The sequence below is a fragment of the Acomys minous genome (assembly GCF_964271855.1).
Source record: "Acomys minous genome assembly, chromosome: 3".
Taxonomy (NCBI): Eukaryota; Metazoa; Chordata; class Mammalia; order Rodentia; family Muridae; genus Acomys; species Acomys minous.
Genome location: NC_140485.1, coordinates 1,481,510 through 1,502,599, shown reverse-complemented (window position 1 = coordinate 1,502,599; position 21,090 = coordinate 1,481,510). Strand labels below are relative to the sequence as shown.

The 21,090-nt window shown below is 48.4% G+C and overlaps 2 protein-coding genes across 2 annotated transcripts; one reads left to right on the top strand and one right to left on the bottom strand.

Moving 5' to 3' along the window:
* Positions 1-3,171: 3,171 nt before the first annotated feature.
* Positions 3,172-9,581, top strand: SSTR4 (somatostatin receptor 4). The gene has a single exon (XM_084774960.1). It carries the CDS (start codon positions 3,775-3,777, stop codon positions 4,930-4,932), a length of 1,158 nt encoding a protein of 385 aa, XP_084631086.1. The 5' UTR covers positions 3,172-3,774; the 3' UTR covers positions 4,933-9,581.
* Positions 9,582-12,428: 2,847 nt separating this feature from the next.
* Positions 12,429-16,623, bottom strand: THBD (thrombomodulin). Its single transcript, XM_084774959.1, has one exon. The coding sequence runs from the start codon at positions 15,995-15,997 to the stop codon at positions 14,270-14,272; it is 1,728 nt and encodes a 575-aa protein (XP_084631085.1). The 5' UTR covers positions 15,998-16,623; the 3' UTR covers positions 12,429-14,269.
* Between the last annotated feature and the right edge of the window lie 4,467 nt (positions 16,624-21,090).

The window sequence follows — 21,090 nt, the reverse complement described above, 5'->3', positions numbered from 1 at the left end:
ACAAACTCACCTCTCTCTTGCTCCTCAGCATGAGCGTTACCCTGGGCTTCATCTCCTGGTGGAGTAACAGATTGGCCAATCCTCCTTCCAGATACTCATTTAATGTGGCACAAGTTTTAACATGAACCATGTTTCTCTAAAAAAAAAAAAAAACTGGGGGGTATTTATCATAGTAACAAAAAGCTTACAAACACAATGTCCAGTGTGTTAAGCTACCAGATACCACTGATGCTAATGGTAATGGATGTATAGTGTTTCTCAGTGCCAGACATCTTTCATGTTACAATTGTATTTTTAAGTCACTGTTGTCATGATGTAGAATTTCATGTAACCAGGTTGGTCTTGAAGTTACTAGGTAGTACACATTCACCTTGGACTCTTGATACTACTGCCTCTACCTCCAAATGCTGGGGCTACAGGTATGTAACACCATGCCCATGATGTCAGACTTCTAAGAACTTCAAATAAGTTAACCTGCTTTGGCCACACAGCAACATCCTGGGGACAGGGTTATGATGACACCCACTTACAGAGGAAGGTGTGATGGCCCAGACAAATTGGATGACTTGCCCAAGATTATTCACTGGTGCACAGCAAAGTCAGGACTTGGAGCAATGTAAATGTCATATACATTCTAGAAATACCCTGAATTTGACCAAGATTCACCTCTCATCCAGCACCATCAGCAGAATCAAAACTTCATCCTCAGTATCTTGTAGGCATACGGTTACTGTGTCATTCCAATGCCCATTTCTGTAGCCCTGATATCTGGTTGCTATTCCTGTTCTGAGAATATCCTGTCTCAATGTTGTGTAAATATGGCTCCCCAATTGTCCCCTGATTTGCCATTATAGCACCTTACAGCCAGTCACTGAGCAGGAGAGAGAATAGGGCTGCACTTCTTGCCAGCCAGAAGTGGAGGAGTGAGACGAAGACATAGAGGATTCAGCCAGGGGATTCAGCCATGGGAGATGCCCATGAGGGACCAGGAGATCAAGCTCAGCAAGGAAAGCTACAAAGTACAAGTACCACTGGGATGCATGATGGGAGAAAACCAGATTAGCTTAGAGGGTTAAGAACAGAGTAATAACTACTCAGTTATTGTGTTGTGAAGCTTATTATTAAACAAGTATAAAAAAGTCTTAAGTATTTCTATGATGGCTGGATTAAGAGAGAAACAGAGAAACAAACACGGGCTTTGTAAATAATAATAATAATTAATAATAATAATAATAATAATAATAATAATAATAATAACTGTGAAAGTATTTGTTTCTGCCCTTTGAGGAACAAAGGCCAGAGCAGACCCCATGTTCGTTTCTTTGGCTGCCATAAACAAGTTACATTGGGAAATGCTTGTTTTTACTTGATTTTTAGCCCATAGTTCTTGTTGTACTGATTCTGTGTTGAGGTAAAATGTAATGACAGCTGGAACATAAGGTAAAGGCTACTCACCCCATGGCAGCCAGGAAGCAAAGAGACAAGAAAATACAAGATCCTGTTATAATCTTCAGAAGCACATACACACCAACATCACCAACACCAACAACTCTTATCACCACCACCACCACCACCATCACCATCACCATCACCATCACCACCACCACCATCATCACCACTACCACCACCATCACCATCATCACCACCACCACCACCACCATCACCATCACCATCATCACCACCACCACCACCATCACCATCACCATCACCATCACCATCACCACCATCACCACCACCATCACCATCATCATCACCATCACCACCATCACCACCACCACCATCACTATCATCACCACCACCACCACGATCACCACCACCACCATCACTATCATCACCACCACCACCACCACCATCACCACCACCACCATCACCATCATCACCACCACCACCACCATCACCACCACCATCACCACCATCACCATCATCACCACCATCACCACCACCACCTGGGCTAGAAAGATGGCTCACTGGTTAAGAACACTGGCTGCTCTCCCAGAGGACCCTGACTCTATTCTCAGCATTCATATGCTAGCTCACAATCTGTAATACCAGTTCCCTGGGATCTGACACTATTTCTGGCTTCAGCAAGACATCAGAGAAGCATGTAGCTCAGATATACATGCAACCAAATACATAAACACAAAATAATGAAAAATTTAAAAATATTAAAGACATGTTCTCAGGGCCTTCAATTAGGCTCTCCCTTCCAAAGTTTTCTACCATCTCCAAAGAATTGTCCACAGCCTATGGGAGACTTTTACATTCAAATCACAGAAAACTCAGGTTTCCCAACTTCCTGTTGCATATCCATAGATTTGACCATTTCAACATTGCTATACTGTGGGAAGGGCCTCTTGGAATCAACTAAATGTCATGTCTCTGGAGTAACTCTTAAAAGACAAGATGGCCCTGGTCACCAGTCCCGGAACCTCACTCCTGACCCATGTTCAGAGCCGAAGACATAGGGGTAAGGGGCAGGAAGTGCCAGGAAGAAACCTTTGTAGAAGAATTGGAAAGAGTCCAAAAGCTCACTGGAGGACAACAGAAAATACTTTTCCAGAAGAAAGAATGTTGAATGTCCAGTGGGTGAGGGGACAGCAGCGGAAGTGAGTCTGGGGAGGTGGGATGGCCACCCAACATCTGCAAAAGGGTCATTTAAGTCTCTGCAGAGTCCAGAGGTATAGAGAAAACACCTCCTTCCTCTGAGCATTTGCCCTGCTTTTTACCTTTCTGAGGGTACAGGTCCCTCCCATGGAGACAATGATAGGAACAGGATCAAAGGAAAAAGCAGACACATTTGACCAGAAAAGGGGTCGAGCACTATGGGTCCAAGAATGGAAATCCAGGTCTTCAAACTTGGAAACAAGCACCTTTACCCCTGAGCCACCTCACCTGTCGGAGATTAACTTTCTTTTAGAGGGAGCTGGCATGGGATTTGTGTCTTTAGTTCTCAGACTACCTCTTCATTTCCTTGGGGACCTTAATTCCGCGGGGGGCAGGGGTTGGGAGGGGCGGGGGAACGGTACAGTGTGTTTGTGTGTGTGTGTGTGTGTGAGAGAGAGAGAGAGAGAGAGAGAGAGAGAGAGAGAGAGAGAGAGAGAGAGAGAGAGAGAGAGAGAGAGAGACACGGAGACCCAAGACACAACACACACCTCCTCTGACAGACTGGAATTCACCAAGATGCCCATAGGGAGCTTCAGTTTCCTTAGTCCCTGGACTGAGTTTAAGGATGATACAGGACTTCCTGAAAACTGAAAAAGCAGGCAACAAATGTCAGGTGCTGGGGTGATGGCTTTGCATACTTAGAGTAATCTGGGACGACTCAGGATGCTCCGATATGCAGAAAACTGCAGGTAGTGAGTGGTGTCACTTGATGAAACCTACATTCTAACTGGAGAGGATTTGAAGGGCTGAGGGACGTGTGATCCAGGGCCAAGGTAGGACCAGGGATCAGGTAGAGTTTCGTATTGCTGGGCGAAGATCGCAGCAAGACAGGGTGGTACGGGTAGGAAAAGCCCACGAGGAACCCAGAGCTCTGCAGCGGAACAGACGGCACCTGAGCCCCGGCACGCGGAGGGAGGGGTGCGAGCGCGGGGCGAATGGAGCTCCCGCAGCGCAGCTCGGGGATTGGCAGGCTCTCCGGGCCCCCGCGCACTTCTTAGGCGGAGCGGCTGAGCCGAGAGTGTGCGCGCGACCCCAGCCCGCTGCCTGGTCCTTGGCTCAGCGTTTAGCTGCTCCACCGCGTTCCGCTGCCCGGGGTGGGCACCCGGAAACATGAATGTGCCGGCAACTCTGCCCCTCGGGGGCGAGGACACCACCTGGAGCCCCGGGATCAATGCCAGCCTTGCTCCGGAGGACGAGGAAGAGGATGCCCTGCGGTCCGACGGCACGGGGACAGCAGGCATGGTCACTATCCAGTGCATTTATGCACTCGTGTGCCTGGTGGGCCTGGTGGGCAACGCCCTGGTCATCTTCGTGATCCTACGCTATGCCAAGATGAAGACGGCCACCAACATCTACCTGCTCAACTTGGCTGTGGCTGATGAGCTCTTTATGCTCAGCGTGCCGTTCGTGGCCTCGGCGGCCGCCCTGCGCCACTGGCCCTTCGGGGCAGTGCTGTGCCGCGCAGTACTTAGCGTGGATGGCCTTAACATGTTCACCAGTGTCTTCTGCCTCACCGTGCTCAGCGTGGACCGCTATGTGGCTGTAGTGCATCCTCTGCGCGCCGCCACCTACCGGCGGCCCAGCGTGGCCAAGCTAATCAACCTGGGAGTGTGGCTAGCATCTTTGCTGGTCACCCTGCCCATCGCAGTCTTCGCTGACACCAGGCCAGCTCGCGGAGGTGAGGCCGTGGCTTGCAATCTGCACTGGCCTCACCCAGCCTGGTCTGCAGTCTTTGTGATCTATACTTTTTTGTTGGGCTTCCTTCTCCCGGTTCTGGCCATCGGGTTATGCTACCTGCTTATTGTGGGCAAGATGCGTGCCGTGGCCCTGCGGGCTGGCTGGCAGCAGCGGAGGCGATCAGAGAAGAAGATCACCAGGCTCGTGCTGATGGTGGTGACTGTCTTTGTGCTGTGCTGGATGCCCTTCTATGTGGTGCAGCTTCTGAACCTGTTTGTCACCAGCCTCGATGCCACCGTCAACCATGTGTCCCTCATCCTCAGCTATGCCAACAGCTGTGCCAACCCCATTCTCTATGGCTTCCTCTCTGACAACTTCCGGCGCTCTTTCCAGCGGGTTCTGTGCCTGCGCTGCTGTCTCCTGGAAACCACCAGTGGTGCCGAGGAAGAGCCCCTGGACTACTATGCCACTGCTCTCAAAAGCAGAGGGGGGGCAGGATGCATATGCCCTCCACTGCCCTGCCCGCAGGAGCCCGTGCAAGCAGAGCCTGGCTGCAAACAAGTCCCTTTCACCAAAACCACTACTTTTTGAAAACTGCCATCTCACCCTCCCTCAGTCCACTTGCAAGCAGGTCTGTACCACTCACTCAGCCCAGCAACTCCAAGAACAACTCTTATTTTCACTCAGCCAGTCCCTTCCAGTGGTCTGTGTGCTGTGTCCAGGAGCCTTGGGACTCCTGCTAGCTACTCTCCCAGGACTGGCTCCAAGGACTCCTCCATGGGAGTAGGACTTCACTGGGAACTGGGCTAGAGTACCAGCCATTCCTGGGCCTCTGGCAATTTTTCAAGGGATGGGAAGCAGGAAGTGGTCAAAAAGGAATATCTACCCTTATGTGACTTGTGGCAGTGACTGCTTGGAAGAGCTGTGGGAGGGTGAGGTAGGCAGAGCCTGTGCCCTCTGCTGGCTCTTTGCTATATGGTATCATAGTGAATATGGTGAGACAGGGGAGAAGATAAGATACCTCCAAGTGCTTTCCCTCTGTGTCTGTGTGAGACTCTCGTTGTTAAGTGGGATGTCTATGGAACAGCCTAATGTACTTGCTTTGTCACCCTACAAGTGTCAGTTGTCAAAGGGCCAGTAGCAGACTTCCTGTGAATGTGAAAGGTTTAAAGAAACACGTGTGTGTGTGTGTGTGTGTGTGTGTGTGTGTGTGTGTGTGTGTGTGTGTTGCAAAAACATAGAACATCTAGTCAGGAATTAAAAGACAGAAAGGATGAAAATCTCATCTGCTGCAATTTTTTTCCACCTCTTTCCCTGGCTACTAGAATATGAAGCTCGTGCTGTGAGGGGGAGGGTGTCAGGAAAAGACCAGAGAACTAGGTGGAGGGGAAACAGACTGTGCTTTCACATCAGATGCCGGCGGCAATGAAGAGCCATCCATGTGTGCCTGGCACTGATCAGCTCCACTGATCTTCCTCCTAAGGAAGACTCACAGCCTGTACAAGCTTTACTTCAGCTATCGCAGTGGAGGGAGGCAAACATAGGCTGCATCTGAGTGAGCAGCGGATGACCACAGCCCTGTTTAGTACAGCAAAGGATCCTGCTGATTTCCACTGACCCTTTGCTGGTGGTACTAGAATAAGCCAAGAGTGGCAGGAGGAAACCCATGGTAGTCAACTGGGAAGTTCCCACAGCTGCGTGGCGGGGGAGAGTGGTCCTTAAAAGAAAACACCTGGATCCTTTCATCCTGGATAACATAGCTCTGTATCTAGCTCTGCACCTTCTAGGGTGAGTTCTAGCTTTTGGGAGGCTAAAGAGGAATCCAGGCTGGACCGAGAGGCAGGGTGGGGCCTGAGGGAATGCCCTGTTACCATATGGGTTACAGCGCATCTCTGAGAGCCTGGGAGAAGCAGGAGGTGACCTTCTCTTGGCTGCCTGCCCAAAGCCATGACTTGTGTCTCAGTAGCAGCTGCCTGGTATGTGAGAAATGGACAAGAAGGCTGAATTCTGGTCCCAGGAGCAAATGCCTTATGACTCAAGCAGCGCCCTCAGGCCAGGTCTTCAGAATTCTTGCTTGAAGAAAATCAACAGGTCCTGGTAGTTCTGTTTATCCTGCGTTTTTGTTGGTCTGCTGTTGATGCTGCTTGTTCTGTTGCTGTTGTTTGAGACAAGATCTCATGTAATACCAGCTAGCCATAAACTCAATGCACGGTAGCTGAAGGTGACCTTGAACTTTGATTCCCCTACTTCTGCCTCCTGAGTGTGCCCATTTTATTATACACAGTGTTAGGGGTAGAACTCAGAGTCTTGTGCTGACTAGGCAGGCACTCCAGCAACTGAGCTATATCCCCAGCCCCACAGGGTGACTCTTACCAAGCCTAGCTGACACTTTTCTTTTGTAAGACTGGAGATTCCAACTTCCTCACTAACAATAGAAAAGAGAAAGGCCATGTTAAGTGTCTGGACATCTAAATTTTGGATTTTTAGCTTCTGAAATGGTCATCCAGCTAGATGGCCCCGATAGTAACAGTTGATGCTGACAGTGGGTGTCTCAGAAGGTTATGTCAGAGTAAGTGACTAACCTCTAATAGAAATGCACAGCCAGGACTATTCTGTATCCAGGGCCATGGCTATGGGTTGGAAATGTCTAAATAGAGCACTGACCTCTATGATTCCATTAGCAAGTGTACACACATGTTTACACACATGCACAGACTATCCTTAACTTGCCATCAATTCCCAGTCACCCTGGGCATCCAGAACAAGTCGGTTCCACATCTGTGGGTCTTATGCATGTAACAGCGACTTGTTGCAGGTCTTTTAAATTAAGTTGTTTCTCTGTCTGTGGTGCCTAGCACAGTGGATACCGGGTAAATATGCTTGAAGCTCACTGCAAGGGTCACCTAGTGGGAACTTTTGGCCTTAGCAATGGTAGAAGTGGGAAAAGGTGTTAGGCTTTTGCCCTAGTGTGAGTGGGTCTGGCGTTATTGTTTTCAGCCTTCTAATAACTCACCTGTGCCCTAAGGCATGCTTGTTTGCCTTTAAATGCAGGCTTTGAACAGTAATTAAGGTTGGCTGGAGGGCCAATAGCTTTAAGCTGGAGAAGTCACTAATGGCAACAGAGAACGCCAGCTTTGGCTAGCTCATGAACAGAAATTTCAACTCTCCAGCCTCAGTTTCCCACTCTTAGTATATGTACGAAGGGTTCCTAGCTCTTGTGTTTTGTCTGTGCCACCACAGAATCTGGACATGAATCCCAGCAAGTGTGGACCTTGAAACTGTCTGATAGGCTGTAAATGGCAAATCACCTACTCTTCTCGCTCTTTTCCTAAGAACATGACAACACGTGTTTACTTCTATGTGCACAAGTGTCAGAAGCCTGAGTCTGTGTTTTCTGAGACAACTCGACTGCACTGTGTTAGTCAATACCACGTCCCCAAATTCTACACATTCCCTGTTCCCCAAGGAGGTGGAGTCAGTGATGGTGAGTTAAGAGTTCTCTCAGGGATCTGACCGGCTTCGAGACAACCTGGTGAGTCTGCACAGTATGAAACTTAGAAATAATTGGTAAAGATGGCTATTAGCAAAATAACCATAGGAACAAAAGTATAATTCAATTCTAACTTAAAATAAGAATCATGCTATGGCTAGAGATGCAACTTAATGGTAGACTGTATGTTTAGCATGTGCAAGGCCGTGGCTTTTATATCCAGCAATGCACACACACACACACACACACACACACACACACACACACACACACACACACTATTCAAAAAAAATTTGGCTCTTTATGAGCTAATACAATAGAATCAGCCCTGCTCTTACAGCAAGTGTTCCTGAGACAATGAGGAGGAGGGACCAGGGTGGAGAAGCGTCTGTGTGTGTTATTATTCAGACTGGCATTTCTTTACTCATTTTGTGAAGGCAATGATTTCCCTTCTTCAATTTAGATGAAGGCATCACTCGCATATGATAAAATCCACCCTTTTCCAGTTATGCAGTTCTGTGACTATTGATACGCAGTTACAATTCTGCAAGTTGACGCCCTAATCAAGAGAGACCCTGTTTCTATCCTCATCACTTTCTTTGTAATCAGAGATGGACCACAGGGAAGACAGGAATCATGCAGAATTATGGTGAGGCTCTCCCCTAAATCTTTGGGAACTCTCCCTATTAGGCCAGCACTGGATTCCTCCCATGATCAGGAAGAACTCAGCCCAGAGACCCAGGCAGCTGCTGCCTGCCTGCCCTTTAGTCCTAACCCTGGAGGAAGTGTTCTGGACTTCAGAAGCCTCCTGAACAAAGTGGGCCTTTGAATAAGTTTCTGGGCAAGGTTGTGAGTTCCCTATGGACTTTGTAACCTTTTGTAACCTTTTGAACACTGGAGAAGGAGTGTGGCTTCCTTCCAGGCCAGGAGCCCATGTCTTCTTCCTGGAAAGACAGTAAGGATATTCCTCTGGACTGTCTTGGCTGCAGTCTCCCACTGCCTGCTAACTGCTGGCCTGAAGACAGCTCACACTGGGTTTGTGTCACTCTGTTCCAGCTTATTTAAGTGGCTTCCTGTGCTTTCAAAAAGGTCAGGAAAGCTGAGCCTCACTGCAGCCCATCTGACCCTGCCTCAGTTTCCCTTGGTGTTAGCACTGAATTTCCGCAGAACCCTTTTAAGGAGGAGGGTGAAAACACTGATGGCAATTGATCATCTGCAAAGATTCTAGGGTATTTGCGGTGTATACCTTGTATACCACCATTTCAACCCAAAGGTGAGTAACACAGAGAGTAAGATCCAAACTAGCCGGTGAGAGAAACTAGCTGCCTGAGGGGAAGGCTAGTAACCTCTTCCCGCCAAAGCTGAGGTGTAACAAATACAGCCTGTGCAATATAAAAATAATAATAAAAAAAATTTAATGGCCTTCTCTCAATGTTCCAATCTATGACACACAATGTGGCGACCACTGAGCTACTGACCTTTCTCCCAGATCTGGCTCACTTCCTCCCCTGCATGTGCTTTCTTCCTTAATAAACTCCTTCAGCTTCTACCACTGTCTGCATGACCCTGCCAAGTTTCTTGCTCTGGGACACAAAAGAATTGAAAGCCCCAGGGAGGCCTTACTGGGCTCCTGTGTCTTCTAATGACATCAACGAAGGTCTTATGTGGGAGGGCAGGGGCTACTGATATGAAAGTCAGGGTCTTGATCTGTGTAAAGTGATGTCTTGTGCTCAAGGCAACTTAAACTCAATAGGATAGACACAGGGGGAGGAATGAAAGTGGCTACTGCAAAGCTCCCCCCACCCCGTATCCCTCCCCCCTCCCACCACCCCCCTCCTCCATCCCCCCTCCCTCCACCTTCCCATCCTTTTCCAATCCCCTACCCCCAACCCTAGCTGCCCTCCCCCCCCCACCCCTGTCTCTTTGCCTCTGTGAACCAAAGCTCGCCTTGCTCTGCCAGCTAACTGTTCTAGCAGTTGAAGGTGAGAGAAAGAAACCAAGGCCATGCTAGTGACATGAGGCCACGGAAGGGGACGCAGACAAGTGGCAGTGTTCTGCCACCATCCTGTAACTTCCTATTACAACAGATTTCTTTCAGGAAGAGGTTAAAAGACAGACACCCCTAGCCTATGGTCTGAGCAGCGCAGTTGTCACAGGGCCCAGCTCTGAATGGCCCTGATGCTTCTCCTGGGATCTCTGAAGCCCTCTGCTATTGCCCCCACCCCACTTTAAGTAGGCATGACTTGAGGGAACACACTCCATGGGCTCGTTTGGGTTTTGCAATCACTTTTTTAAAAAACAGGCTGAAAAGGATTTTTTATTTAGTTAGAATTTGATGTTAAAACAATATTTAGATTTTTGCGAGTGAGGAAATCAGTTGTTTGCTTATGTCTGAACCTGCTGACCAAGAGAAAAAGGAGGAAGGACCCACTTGAAGCTAAAAGGTGGTGCTGAGCCAGGCATTCATTCTGGGGGAAAAAATCATATCTGGGTGTGACCTGTGTCAACCTATGAACTGCAGGCAAAGGTCGAGAGATGCTTCTGGGTACCACCCTTTCAATGCCTGACCATCAGGACATGTTATGTGTCCTTTATAAATTCAGTTTTCCTGGCATTACGGTGTCACCACTGGTTAGCCTGCAAACAGGAACAGCATTAGGGATCCTGGCCTTGTCCACGGCACAGCATTACACCCACATAGGAGGCCTGAACCCTCTGAGCTAGAGCCAGTTTCTCCTTTAGTCATTTGAAAGCATCCTCTGTCTTCTCTGTGATATCTTTGGAACATCAGGCAAAAAGAGATCTCTATACCTGACCACACTGATGAGTCAAAAGTAAGCTGGATCCCTTGATGCTTGGACTTTTCCTACTGCTGTAAGGTCACCCTCACCTTGCAAACATCTCCCTCCTTAAACTGTAACTGATACCCCAAATTCCACCCCCACAGTTCCCTTAGGGCTGACAGAACCCTTGCAAAGTGGCTGTACACCCTGAAAGGTCACTCTTGCACTACCTTGCATTTGCCTCTATGCTATTCCCCATTGCAATGTAACCTTTTCTTTATTCATATAAGCTTCTATTAATGTAGTGTCCCACAGGCTAATGGTTATTAAGCATGTACTAAATGCCAGAAACTGCTTGCTCATCTTTTTACTCCTCATACAACGATAATGAAGACAGCACGTCTGGCTCCCATTCAGACTTTAGACGGTGCCAGTGGTAATGTAAACCCAAGTGTCAGGCTGGGGTCAGATCAAGGTGTCTGTGATAGCCCCACCCCACGTTAGCTCTCACAGACACTTACAGGAAAAACTGAAGGCTTCTCTTTTCAGGGATATGTAAATAGTCTAGAAGCTCCTATTCTCTTTCTGAACAACTTCAAATCCCATCTCGTACCTGATAAAAACCCCTCAGAGTGTCCTGAAGCACTAAGGATGCCCCCCTTCCTCTGACCCCCAGAAGCATCCATCTGCACCCTTGCTTCTCACAGATCATTAGAATGCATAATGAAGTCTCCACCAACGAGGTCGAGGCAAAGTGCTTTGTGTGTGAGCACCTGAGTTAAGACTCCCCGAAACTTATATAAAAGGCTGGCATGGTGGTATTCACCTGCAATCCTAGTGCTAGAAAGTAAGAGAGCTAGGCAGATCCTGGGGGACTCATTCACCTGAAGACAGTGAGATCCATATGCAATGAGAGGTCCTATCAATAAAATAGTAAAAATAAAATAAAATAGAGGAACAATGGAGGGAGACATCCTGATGTTGATTTCTGACCTCTACAGGTGCCTATAGGGGTAAATACACATGTATGCAGCCATGTCTCCAACACACACACACACACACACACACACACACACACACACACACACATAGACACACACACACACCTCTGTGTTCCCAAAGTAACAATTCTGGTCAACACCGAGAATCTCTGGCATACCTGGATGTCTAAAATGATTGACTTAGCTGCCTTTTCTCATGTATGCCTCATGGGGATTTTCATATACCCACATGTGGAATTCAGACAGCTCAACCATTTCACAAAAGAGGCCCAAGAGATCAGTGTTAAATTAATGCTCATCATTGCTGGCAGAGGTAAGGATGGTTTTACACCACATGAAATGACACGTTGGCATTCAGAAACAATACTTGAACTCGAGCCATAGACCTTGATGACAAATTGAGCTTTACAGGTCAAAAACAAAATCCAAAATAAATAAATAAATAAATAAAATAAATAAAAACAAGCAAAGCTGGAGCATACACACAACCCTCAGCTGGGGAGCTAAAGATGCCTCAGATCCTATAGAGTGTGTCTGGAAACACAGACATAAGGCACCCTGTATAAAATTGTTCTGGTTATACAAATAAAAATAAATATCTGCACATACAGAGATAACACAAACTCTTTTTACAGGGTCAAAACTTCCTCTTGGAAGATACTTGAAGTCAGTGATTGTATTGAGAGCAGCTGTTAGGGTGTAGGGCAGCATTTAATGTATCTCCTGGAGTTTGCATTGTCTTTGTGCATAAAATAAGGCTTAAAAAAATGAGGGGACTGGGGTAGAGAAAGGAAGTAGAAAAGACACCCAACAGCACATTGTAATTTGTTTATTTTGTACATGTGACATCATAAGCAAAGGCTTTGCTTGTGTTCTAGCTAAACTCCAATAAATAACTATGTACAAATATGCTGAGCTTACAACACAGTAAAAAAAAAAAAAACCCAACAACCTTTCCTTACAAAAGATACACATATGATACAAGTTCCTTACACTGACATATGAATTCATTTCTAGCTTAGTCAAACCAAAACCTTTCTGGACCCTGTGTGGCAATATCTAGAGGTATATGTACCTGATCATTTTTTTAAAGCCAGAAAGTGAAACTATGCAGTGAAAATTTTCCTCAGTTTCTTGATAATAAATTACATAACATGACCTGCTACTTATTATTATCTGACATTTAATGTTTTCCAGAAGTTGGAAACTGTTTAGACAGACCAATTGTCCTCAAATGACTAAACAATGTCCCTGTGGATGTTGTTAAAATGTAGCTTTTAATGAACAGGTGTGTGTGTGTGTGTGTGTGTGTGTGTATGTGTGTGTGTGTGTGTGTGTGTGTGTGTTAAGATTTTGCAATTCTAGCCAGATCCCAAGGGAAGTCCCCACTCTTGTGTACAGGCCAGCAGCCAGGGCTAGAAGGTTCCTCTGGAGTGGAAGACATTTTTGAAGAACCTCATTAAGATGAAGCCTTACCTAGGCACCCCACCCCCACCCCAGGCTCCATTCCCAAATTCCCATGTCTCCCCAAGCAGCACGTTGCTTTTATTTTGGGACGGTAAATGCCAAACACAGTTGAGAGTCAGCTAGGCACAAAGAATACAATATAAAGCTTTGCTGGAAGATGCTCCTGTCTGTCAGTATCAGATATGTTTTGCCTGAGGACCACACACATCTCTGGGTAGCTATGAAAGTAGCCCAATGTGTCTGAAGACGGCAATGTCCTATTGCAACGTCAAGAAATTGGACAAAAGTTCATTTGAACATTTTCAACACTGTCAAAAATTAATACTATAGGAGCCTGAATAAAAAGCTTAACAGTAATTACCTTTTTTTTGTCATTCTAAAGCAAAACAACTGCAACAATAATAAAAACCCAGGCTCACCTTTTCAAAAATAAAAATGAAAACAAAACAAAAACTCTACCTCCTTGAGTTTAACTTCTGTGCCATTCCAGCACGAATTAACTAGTGTTCAGCTGTAGAATTTAACTTTTGTTAAAATTATTTTGCTCTGGGAACCTGAAATTTCCGATTAAATTGCCAAAGCCAGTGAGAAGGAAAACGTTCTGCTTTTAGTGTTTCTTTTCTGTTTCACTAAGTAAAAATGTTGTCTGGAGAGAAAAGGGGTAAAAGCAAAGTAAGATCAGGTTTAGGGAGGAGAAGATGAGAGAGGGAACGTGTGAGGGAGGGAAAGGAATGGAGGGACAGAGAGGAAAGGGTGAGGGCTGGAAACTCACAGGCAGAGGCAAACTGAGGGGAACAATGCTAAATACTTTAAAAAAATAAATATCTGGGTCATCTCTAGCATGTAGAGTTAAGGTTTGCCTCCAAGCTTACAGATCAGCAGGGACCCGCGCATCCTGCACCCCGAGGTGAGGGCCTGGGACACTCTGCAATCTGATCCTCACTGCCTTTGCCACCTCTGCCCAGTGGTCCAGTTCTTCCAGTTGGAAGAAGCTGGGCTCTCCTGCTTCAAGTCCTCCCGACCCTCCTTCGTCATGAGAGGATGGGATAGGCTCTTCTCAGACCTTGTCAGCCAGAATACTGTTACGTTGCCAAAGAGCACAGCTGGGAGGTGGGAGAGAGCAGAGAGTTACAAAGTACAGAGCCAGGAAAGGCAATGGCAACCTGGGTCTCTGGACTAAAGACCCTTCAAAACTTCTGCAGCGTCCGATCAGTCCTCACGTGCTGCAGTACTACCTCCTTGGAGGGTGACGCACACTTGTACTCCAGCTCTGCACGTGCAGCGCTTTGCTTCTTGCGCACGTGACAGAGAAGCGCCAAAAGCGCCACCACCAGGGACAGGCTGGCAATGGAGATGCCAATGAGCACGCCAGAATGCACTGGCCTTGCTGAAGGGGGACCTGTCGGAGAGCCTGGCGTCGGACTGACTGGGGGCTCCCCAGACCCGCCGTCTTCACTGTCTTTATTAACGGGGATAATGGGGTCACAGTCCTGGCTAACCTGGCCAGCAAGGGTTGTGTTGGGCCCACAGATGCACTCATAGGAGCCTGGAAGGTTTCGACACTCACTGGAGGCGCATAGGCCGGAACTGCACTCGTCAATGTCCTCGCAGATGAAGCCCTCGTCGAGGATGAAGCCTTCAGGGCATTGACAAAGTTCAGGGGTGTTAGGGTCACAGTCTGCCGGGCATGAAGTCTTATTGCAGAACAATTCGCACTTGTGCGGTTCATTGGGCTTGGGTGCGAAGCTCTCAGCACAGATGCAACGGAAGTCCGTGGAGCCCACCGGCTCGCACTGAAACTCGCAGTTGTTTCCGAAGCATGGATCCGGAGGCTCCACGCACTCTCCATCCACCAGTTCATAGCCTTCATAGCAGAAACATTCGAAGCCTCCCTTGGTGTTGACACAGCGCTGCGGGCACGGATTGGGCCCCTGCTTACAGTCATCCACGTCCTCACACCGGTGTCCGTCCGCTGCCAACTTATAGCCTGTCTCGCACATACAGGAATAAGAGCCTGTCACATTCGGGTTGACGACGCAAAAATGCTCACAGAGGTCGTGACACGATTGCACCTCAGGCTTTGCGCATGAACGCCCATCGGTCTGCAGCTCCTGGTCGCTGGGGCAGAGGCATCTGGGTCCGTCGGTGCAAAAGTACTCGCAGCCACCTTTCTCCACGCTGCAGTTCCAGGCTCCTATCGCTTCCCGTGTCCAGCGTCCCTCTGAAGTTCCGGGCGGGGCCCTGCACACCAGCTCCAAGCCAAGGGGCACCACCGCCACGGAGCTGCCTACTGGCAGCGTCTGAAAGTCCGCACCACTGACCCCGAACGGGGTGTGGTAGGTGCTAGAGAGGTGAACAGCCTTGGTTTCTCGGAGATCCACTGCCAAAGGCCTGCAGAACGCTGTGAAGTAGAACTCACAGAGGAAGCCCTCGGCCTCGGTATCGCAAGGCTGCTCTTCCCAGGCTGGCTCTCCCGGTGCAGCCTCTGTTGCCACCGAGACCGTGACGCACAGGGGGCCGCAAAGTCGAGCTGCCTGGTCCTTGGGCCGCGCCCACCTGCTGTAACTGGTGTGGTTGTCGCCGGTAACCCACTGGAAGCCGCGCAGGGGCCCGAGAGTCACTGGGTCGCCACAGCCCTGCGGGAGCTGTAAGCCGATCCAGGGTTGTAAGTCCATACTATTGCCCTGGCTCAGAAGAAGGGAAATGACATCGGCAGCCACTGAAGAGCGCACTGTCATCAGATGTCCTTGCAGGCTTTCGCAGGCCCGGCTGGCAGCGGAGAAGGTCACCGGGCCCTGGAAAAGCGCGAAGCACTCGTGCTCCACGCACTGACTGCCTTTGGACTGCAGCTCGGCTAATGCGGAGATCCCCAGGCCAGCTGGAGCCAGCACACCCAGAAGAAGAACACCAAGCATGCTGTCCAGGGGTGCAGCGTACAAGCTCCGGGGAAAACGCTAGCTCTGGGACGGCGCAGGCACCCAGTCCTTGTAGAGAGGTTTCGGACGCCTGTGGCGACGGCAGCTAGCCTCTGTCCTAGCCTAGACGTTTCTAGCCCAGGCTCGGAGTCCTCGCGAGGCAGCCTCTGACATGCCACTCAGCTGAGGCTCCAGTTTATAAATGCGCGGCCCTCCCTCTCTGGTCGTTCGGGAAAAGGAAGGAAGTGCCTGGTGGGAAGGGCTGATGCTGCATTCTCGGATTACTAGGTTATCCCGTCGCCTTGTGCCCGCCCTCCAGCCTAGGATCACCTCTGCTCCAAGAGTAAAACTCCGCCAGGGCGCTGGGAAGTCCTCTGGGGCGTTGCCGGCAGGCGCTACCCGAGAACAGAACTGTGTCAGCAAGCGACAGTTCCCACCCCGACACTCCTGTGTAGCCTGCAGGTAGCTCGTCTTTAAATCCTTAAACACACACACACACACACACACACACACACACACACACACTTCCTCATAGATGAAACTAGACTTTGAAGGATGGTCTGGGGCAGGAAAGAAAAAAAGGAAGAGTCGGGTAGAGGGTGTCTGAAACAAGCAAGGCACTGGCTGGGAGGGGTTAGCAAAAAGCAAGACAAACAGGCGGAATTGATTGTTAGGAGAACAAGCCAAATCCAAGATCGCGGCTCAGGAAGACTGGCTGCGCTGACAACGCTGAGGGTTAGGTCTCAGAGGACCTTAGAGGAGGCCAAAGAAATGACATCAGGGCAGCAAGAGAAAAGACTGTCCCAATAACCCCAAACCCTCCTCTTCCCTCCACTCTGACAAGCAATTGCCAGTTCCTGGGCAGGTATCGCCAAAGCCAGAGAAAGTCGTGCGAGTTCTGGGTGAGCTCAGAGATCACGGCTCTCCTTCTCAGTCCAACTCCTGCAGAACCCCGTGGGGAAGGTGTGTTGCGTTGCTTTGTTCTGGTTTTGTTTTGTTTGTTTTGTTTTCCTCCGAGCTCATCTTGCACCCCTCAACGGTACTGGCTGGGGACCGCCACAAGGAGGCGACGTGAGCTACAACGGAGCCTACTTGGTTCCTTTTGAGGTGGTCATTTCCATCCCCATTTGAGAGTCTCAAAAAATAGAAGTGTCTACCCATTCCATTTGCTCGCAAAGGGCATTAAAGAGGAGGGGTCCTGTGTGCCGGGTAGCTGTGAGGAGCGGATGGGAGTCTGTCACTTAGGACTTTTTATCTGCTTAAGCACTCACCAAGAATATGGAGGCCTTGATCCAAATCAAAGCCTAGACACACACACACACACACCCGACTCCCCCATCCTTCACCCTCACCCCCAAGCCCTACCCTCCACGGCCGTCACTTCCACGTAACTGCCAGAAGGCGGCGCTGTTGAACTCTAGAACAATCTGAGCACAGTAAAGCATTTCAATTGCTACTAAGAAGAGCATGGGCTGCCTGGAACTTAGCCTGAGGTTAGGAAATTCGACTGTGGGAAGCCCCGTGGCGTAGTTTTCACGGCTTACAAACGACTTTAACTTCGCTGGTCCAGTACAGCTCGGACTTTAGATGAGACCAGAAGGGTGCGGTGGCCTCACGGGGGGGTGGGGTGGGGGTGGGGGGTTAAACCGTGCCCAGATGGACTCATGACCAACAGGGTGGGATGAAAGCGCTGAGACTGTAAAAAGAAGCAAGTGGGACATCCTGGGTCTAACTTAAACCATGCAAGACTTGGGCTCTATCAAGCCAAAACTGGGTTGAACTTTTCTTTATTGGGTCAAAGCTGCTTCAATTCTCAGTGAAGAAAACTCCAGAGCTGCTAACGGGTGCCAAGCTTGTAAGCTCTGGGAATGAGTTGGCAGCTGCGCCTGTCATAGGTCCTGGGAGAAAGAAAGGGATGGCCGGGGAATGAACATGGGAATGAGGGTGGCCTTTAGCGAAGGAGGCCGCTCTCTGATGTGGGGTGGGACGACCTCCAGCGCCAGGGGCTTTCCTTGGAGTAATCATCCATCTCTGAACTTCTCCTGCTATCGTGAACGCAATCCAATCTTCTGCCAGGAGACTGCAGAGGGAATTTCCCACCAAGGGTCCTCCAATTCATTTGTGTTCTGTGTCACCATTGGAGCCACGCCCTTTGAAAACCACCTTTCCATCCTTTGTCTCGGGCTTCATCAGTTTCTTTCTTGTCCCTGTCCACTGTCAAACTTTATTGATCCTGACTTTACAATCTATGTAGAGGCAACTGTGTTCCAAACTCTGTTCCTGGCTTCTACTCTCTCCTATTTCTCATCCCCTGCCACTTGGGTTCTCGCTCTCCCTCACTCCCCCAGGGTCACTCAGCATAGGCTCGGAGAGGCCTGAGCTCCTTTCTGCCGCTTCCTCACTGAAGGGACTTATCCCTGGGTTTCCATTCCTTGCTCACAAGTAAGGGGGTTTGCGTTCAAGAATACTGGCCTGGGATTTGGAGCCAGAACCCGCACTGCACCTCCTCACATAGCCTCAGTGACCAGTGTACTTCTGGTAACTTAAAGTACAGGCTTTGGGAGCTAAATTGGTTGGACTTGACTCCTCTACCATTTACAAGGCTTTTCTTTTTCACTTTAGGGTTTTTGTAAGTAGTTTGACGCTTCTCTGGCCTGGCTATGCCTCAGTTTCCACAGCTGGATGATGAGAGCAGTCCCTGGAAAAGCACTGTGAGAATTGAATAGGCTGTGTGTGTAAAGCATTTACTAAAACTGAGCTCTAATGAACTCTCAAATTTTAGCTAAAAAACAATCATACATTTCCCTGGAATTTGAGTCCAGCCACTAATTGCTTCCAGTGCTCAGCATGGTTCTAGGTCCTTACTAGAAAGTGACTGTCTACTGGATTAAATTTAGTGCAGCCAAGCATTTTTGCAACTATAACAGTAAGTGTGTGTGTGTGAGAGAGAGAGAGAGAGAACAAAGGAGGCATAAGGACACAACACAAGATGTCCAGTGATATAGGGCCTAGGGTTCCACTCCACACTAGACACATCCACTGTTAAACTCACTTTTTAAAATTTCTATTCACTCGCATCCTGCTCAGAGCCTCCTCCCTCCTCTCCCCCTGGTTGCATCCTCCCTCCCTCGGTCCCCTATACCCCTCACCTACTCCTCAGAAAAGGGGAGACCACCCCAACCCACTGCAGCACTTCAAGCTGCATTGGGGCTGAGAACATCCTCTTCCCCGTGGCCCAGGGGGAGTGATTAAGAAGCAGACAACAGAGTACATGTCAGAAACAGGCCCCGCTCCCCTTACTAGGGGATCCACATGGGCCCTAGCTGCCCATCTGCTACATCTGTGTAGGGGACCTAGGTCCAGTCCATGCACGGTCCTTGGTCGGTGCTTCAGTCTCCACAAGCCCCTCTGGGGCCTTGTTAGTTGGCTCCGCTGGTCTTCTTGTGGAGCTCCTGTCCCCTCCTGGTCCTTCTATCCTTCCCTCCACTTTTCTACAAGACTCTCTATGCTTCACCCAGTGTTTTGCTGTGACTCTCAGCATCTGTTTCAATATATTGCTGGGTGGAGCCTCTCAGGGGACAGCTATCCTAGGCTCCTGTCTGCAAGCACAGCAAAATATTGTTCATAGTGTCAGGGGTTGGCTCTCTCCCATGGGGTGGGTCTCAGGTTAGGCCAGGCATTGGTTACACATTCCCTCAATCTCTGCTCTATATTTATACCTGTACATCTTGTAGGGGAAATTTGTGGTCAAAGTTATACATGGTGTTTGCTCACTTACAAGTGGATTTTAGAAATAAAATACAGGATAAACATACTGCAATTCACAGACCCAAAGAAGATAAGTAACAAGGAGGACCCAAGGAAGGATGCTTAAATCTCACTCAGGAGGGGAAATAGAATAGATAGAGGAAGCAGGAAGTGGTGAAGAGAAGGGATAAGGTGACAGTCGGAGAGGGATTGTGTAGAGATATGAGGGTGGGGATCAGACCAGGTGAGAGCATGGGGGCCGGTGGGGGGGGGGGGTCATCGCATGGAAGACAGAGGGCCTGCAGAGAAAAGAGAAACCATAGTTGGGGGCATTTCTGTGGCAAGCTGGAGACCTAAGACACGGCAGGCTTCTGGAAAAACATGGGGTAACTCTAGCTGAGACTCCAAGTAGCAGGGGTCATAGAGACTGAAGAGGACACTCTCTAACTAGACAGGACTCCTAGTGGAGAGGGGGAACACCAAACCACCTACAAAACTTTGACCTAAACTCCTCTTTTTCCAGATGTGGAAACCAAAAACCAATGAGAATGGGTAACCCTCCAAAGTCAGACAGTTAATATTGGTGAAATGAGTTACCAGACTGTTTGCATGAAAGATCTATAATGTGGAAGACATCTGAAGTCTTAATTCGTAACATGTTGATTATTTTGCCTCTGTTTCTTAAATATTTAATTTTTAGACACATTCACAGAGGTACAATATCCAGTGTATAGAAGGTTGTGAACTTTCTGTAGAGGAAACATGACAAATTACGTGATGGGGAACAGACTTTAGACATCTCTACCAAAGGCAGATATAGTTGAAATAGACTCAGTTGAAATCTGAGTCCAGAGTCAGAATGAGGCTTTCAAATGCATTTTGTGAACCCCGTCCCCACTTCCATGTTTTATAAGCTATTACTACAAAGATACAGACAAAATCTGTAAGTGTCTGCGGCTATGCAGCAATATATCAACTCATAGGGAGGGGAAATAAATGCTATTTCAGAAAACAGCAACCAACGGCATATTTATAACAAAGTGAACATTTGGCTAAGTTCTGTCTATTACTCTAGCTTTCTAAGAAACAAGATATATGCAAGCAATCTTTTATCAGTCCACTGCAAATTAATATATGTTGCATCTGAGAAATATGTACAATAATACCACGCTTACCAGTAAAATGCTAAAAATATCCCCCTCTATGATCATGAGCAAAACAAGCATATCTGAGCTTAACATTTCCACTCTGCACTGTACTGCAGTAACAGATGAATTCACATGTAGTGGTATGTTGATAAATATACAAAGACAATTGAATTTCTGTATAGCAACAAAACAAAAGTG

Excerpts from the sequence above, each read along its gene's own strand:
- THBD (XM_084774959.1), bottom strand. The coding sequence starts at position 15,997 with ATGCTTGGTGTTCTTCTTCTGGGTGTGCTGGCTCCAGCTGGCCTGGGG.
- SSTR4 (XM_084774960.1), top strand. The coding sequence starts at position 3,775 with ATGAATGTGCCGGCAACTCTGCCCCTCGGGGGCGAGGACACCACCTGG.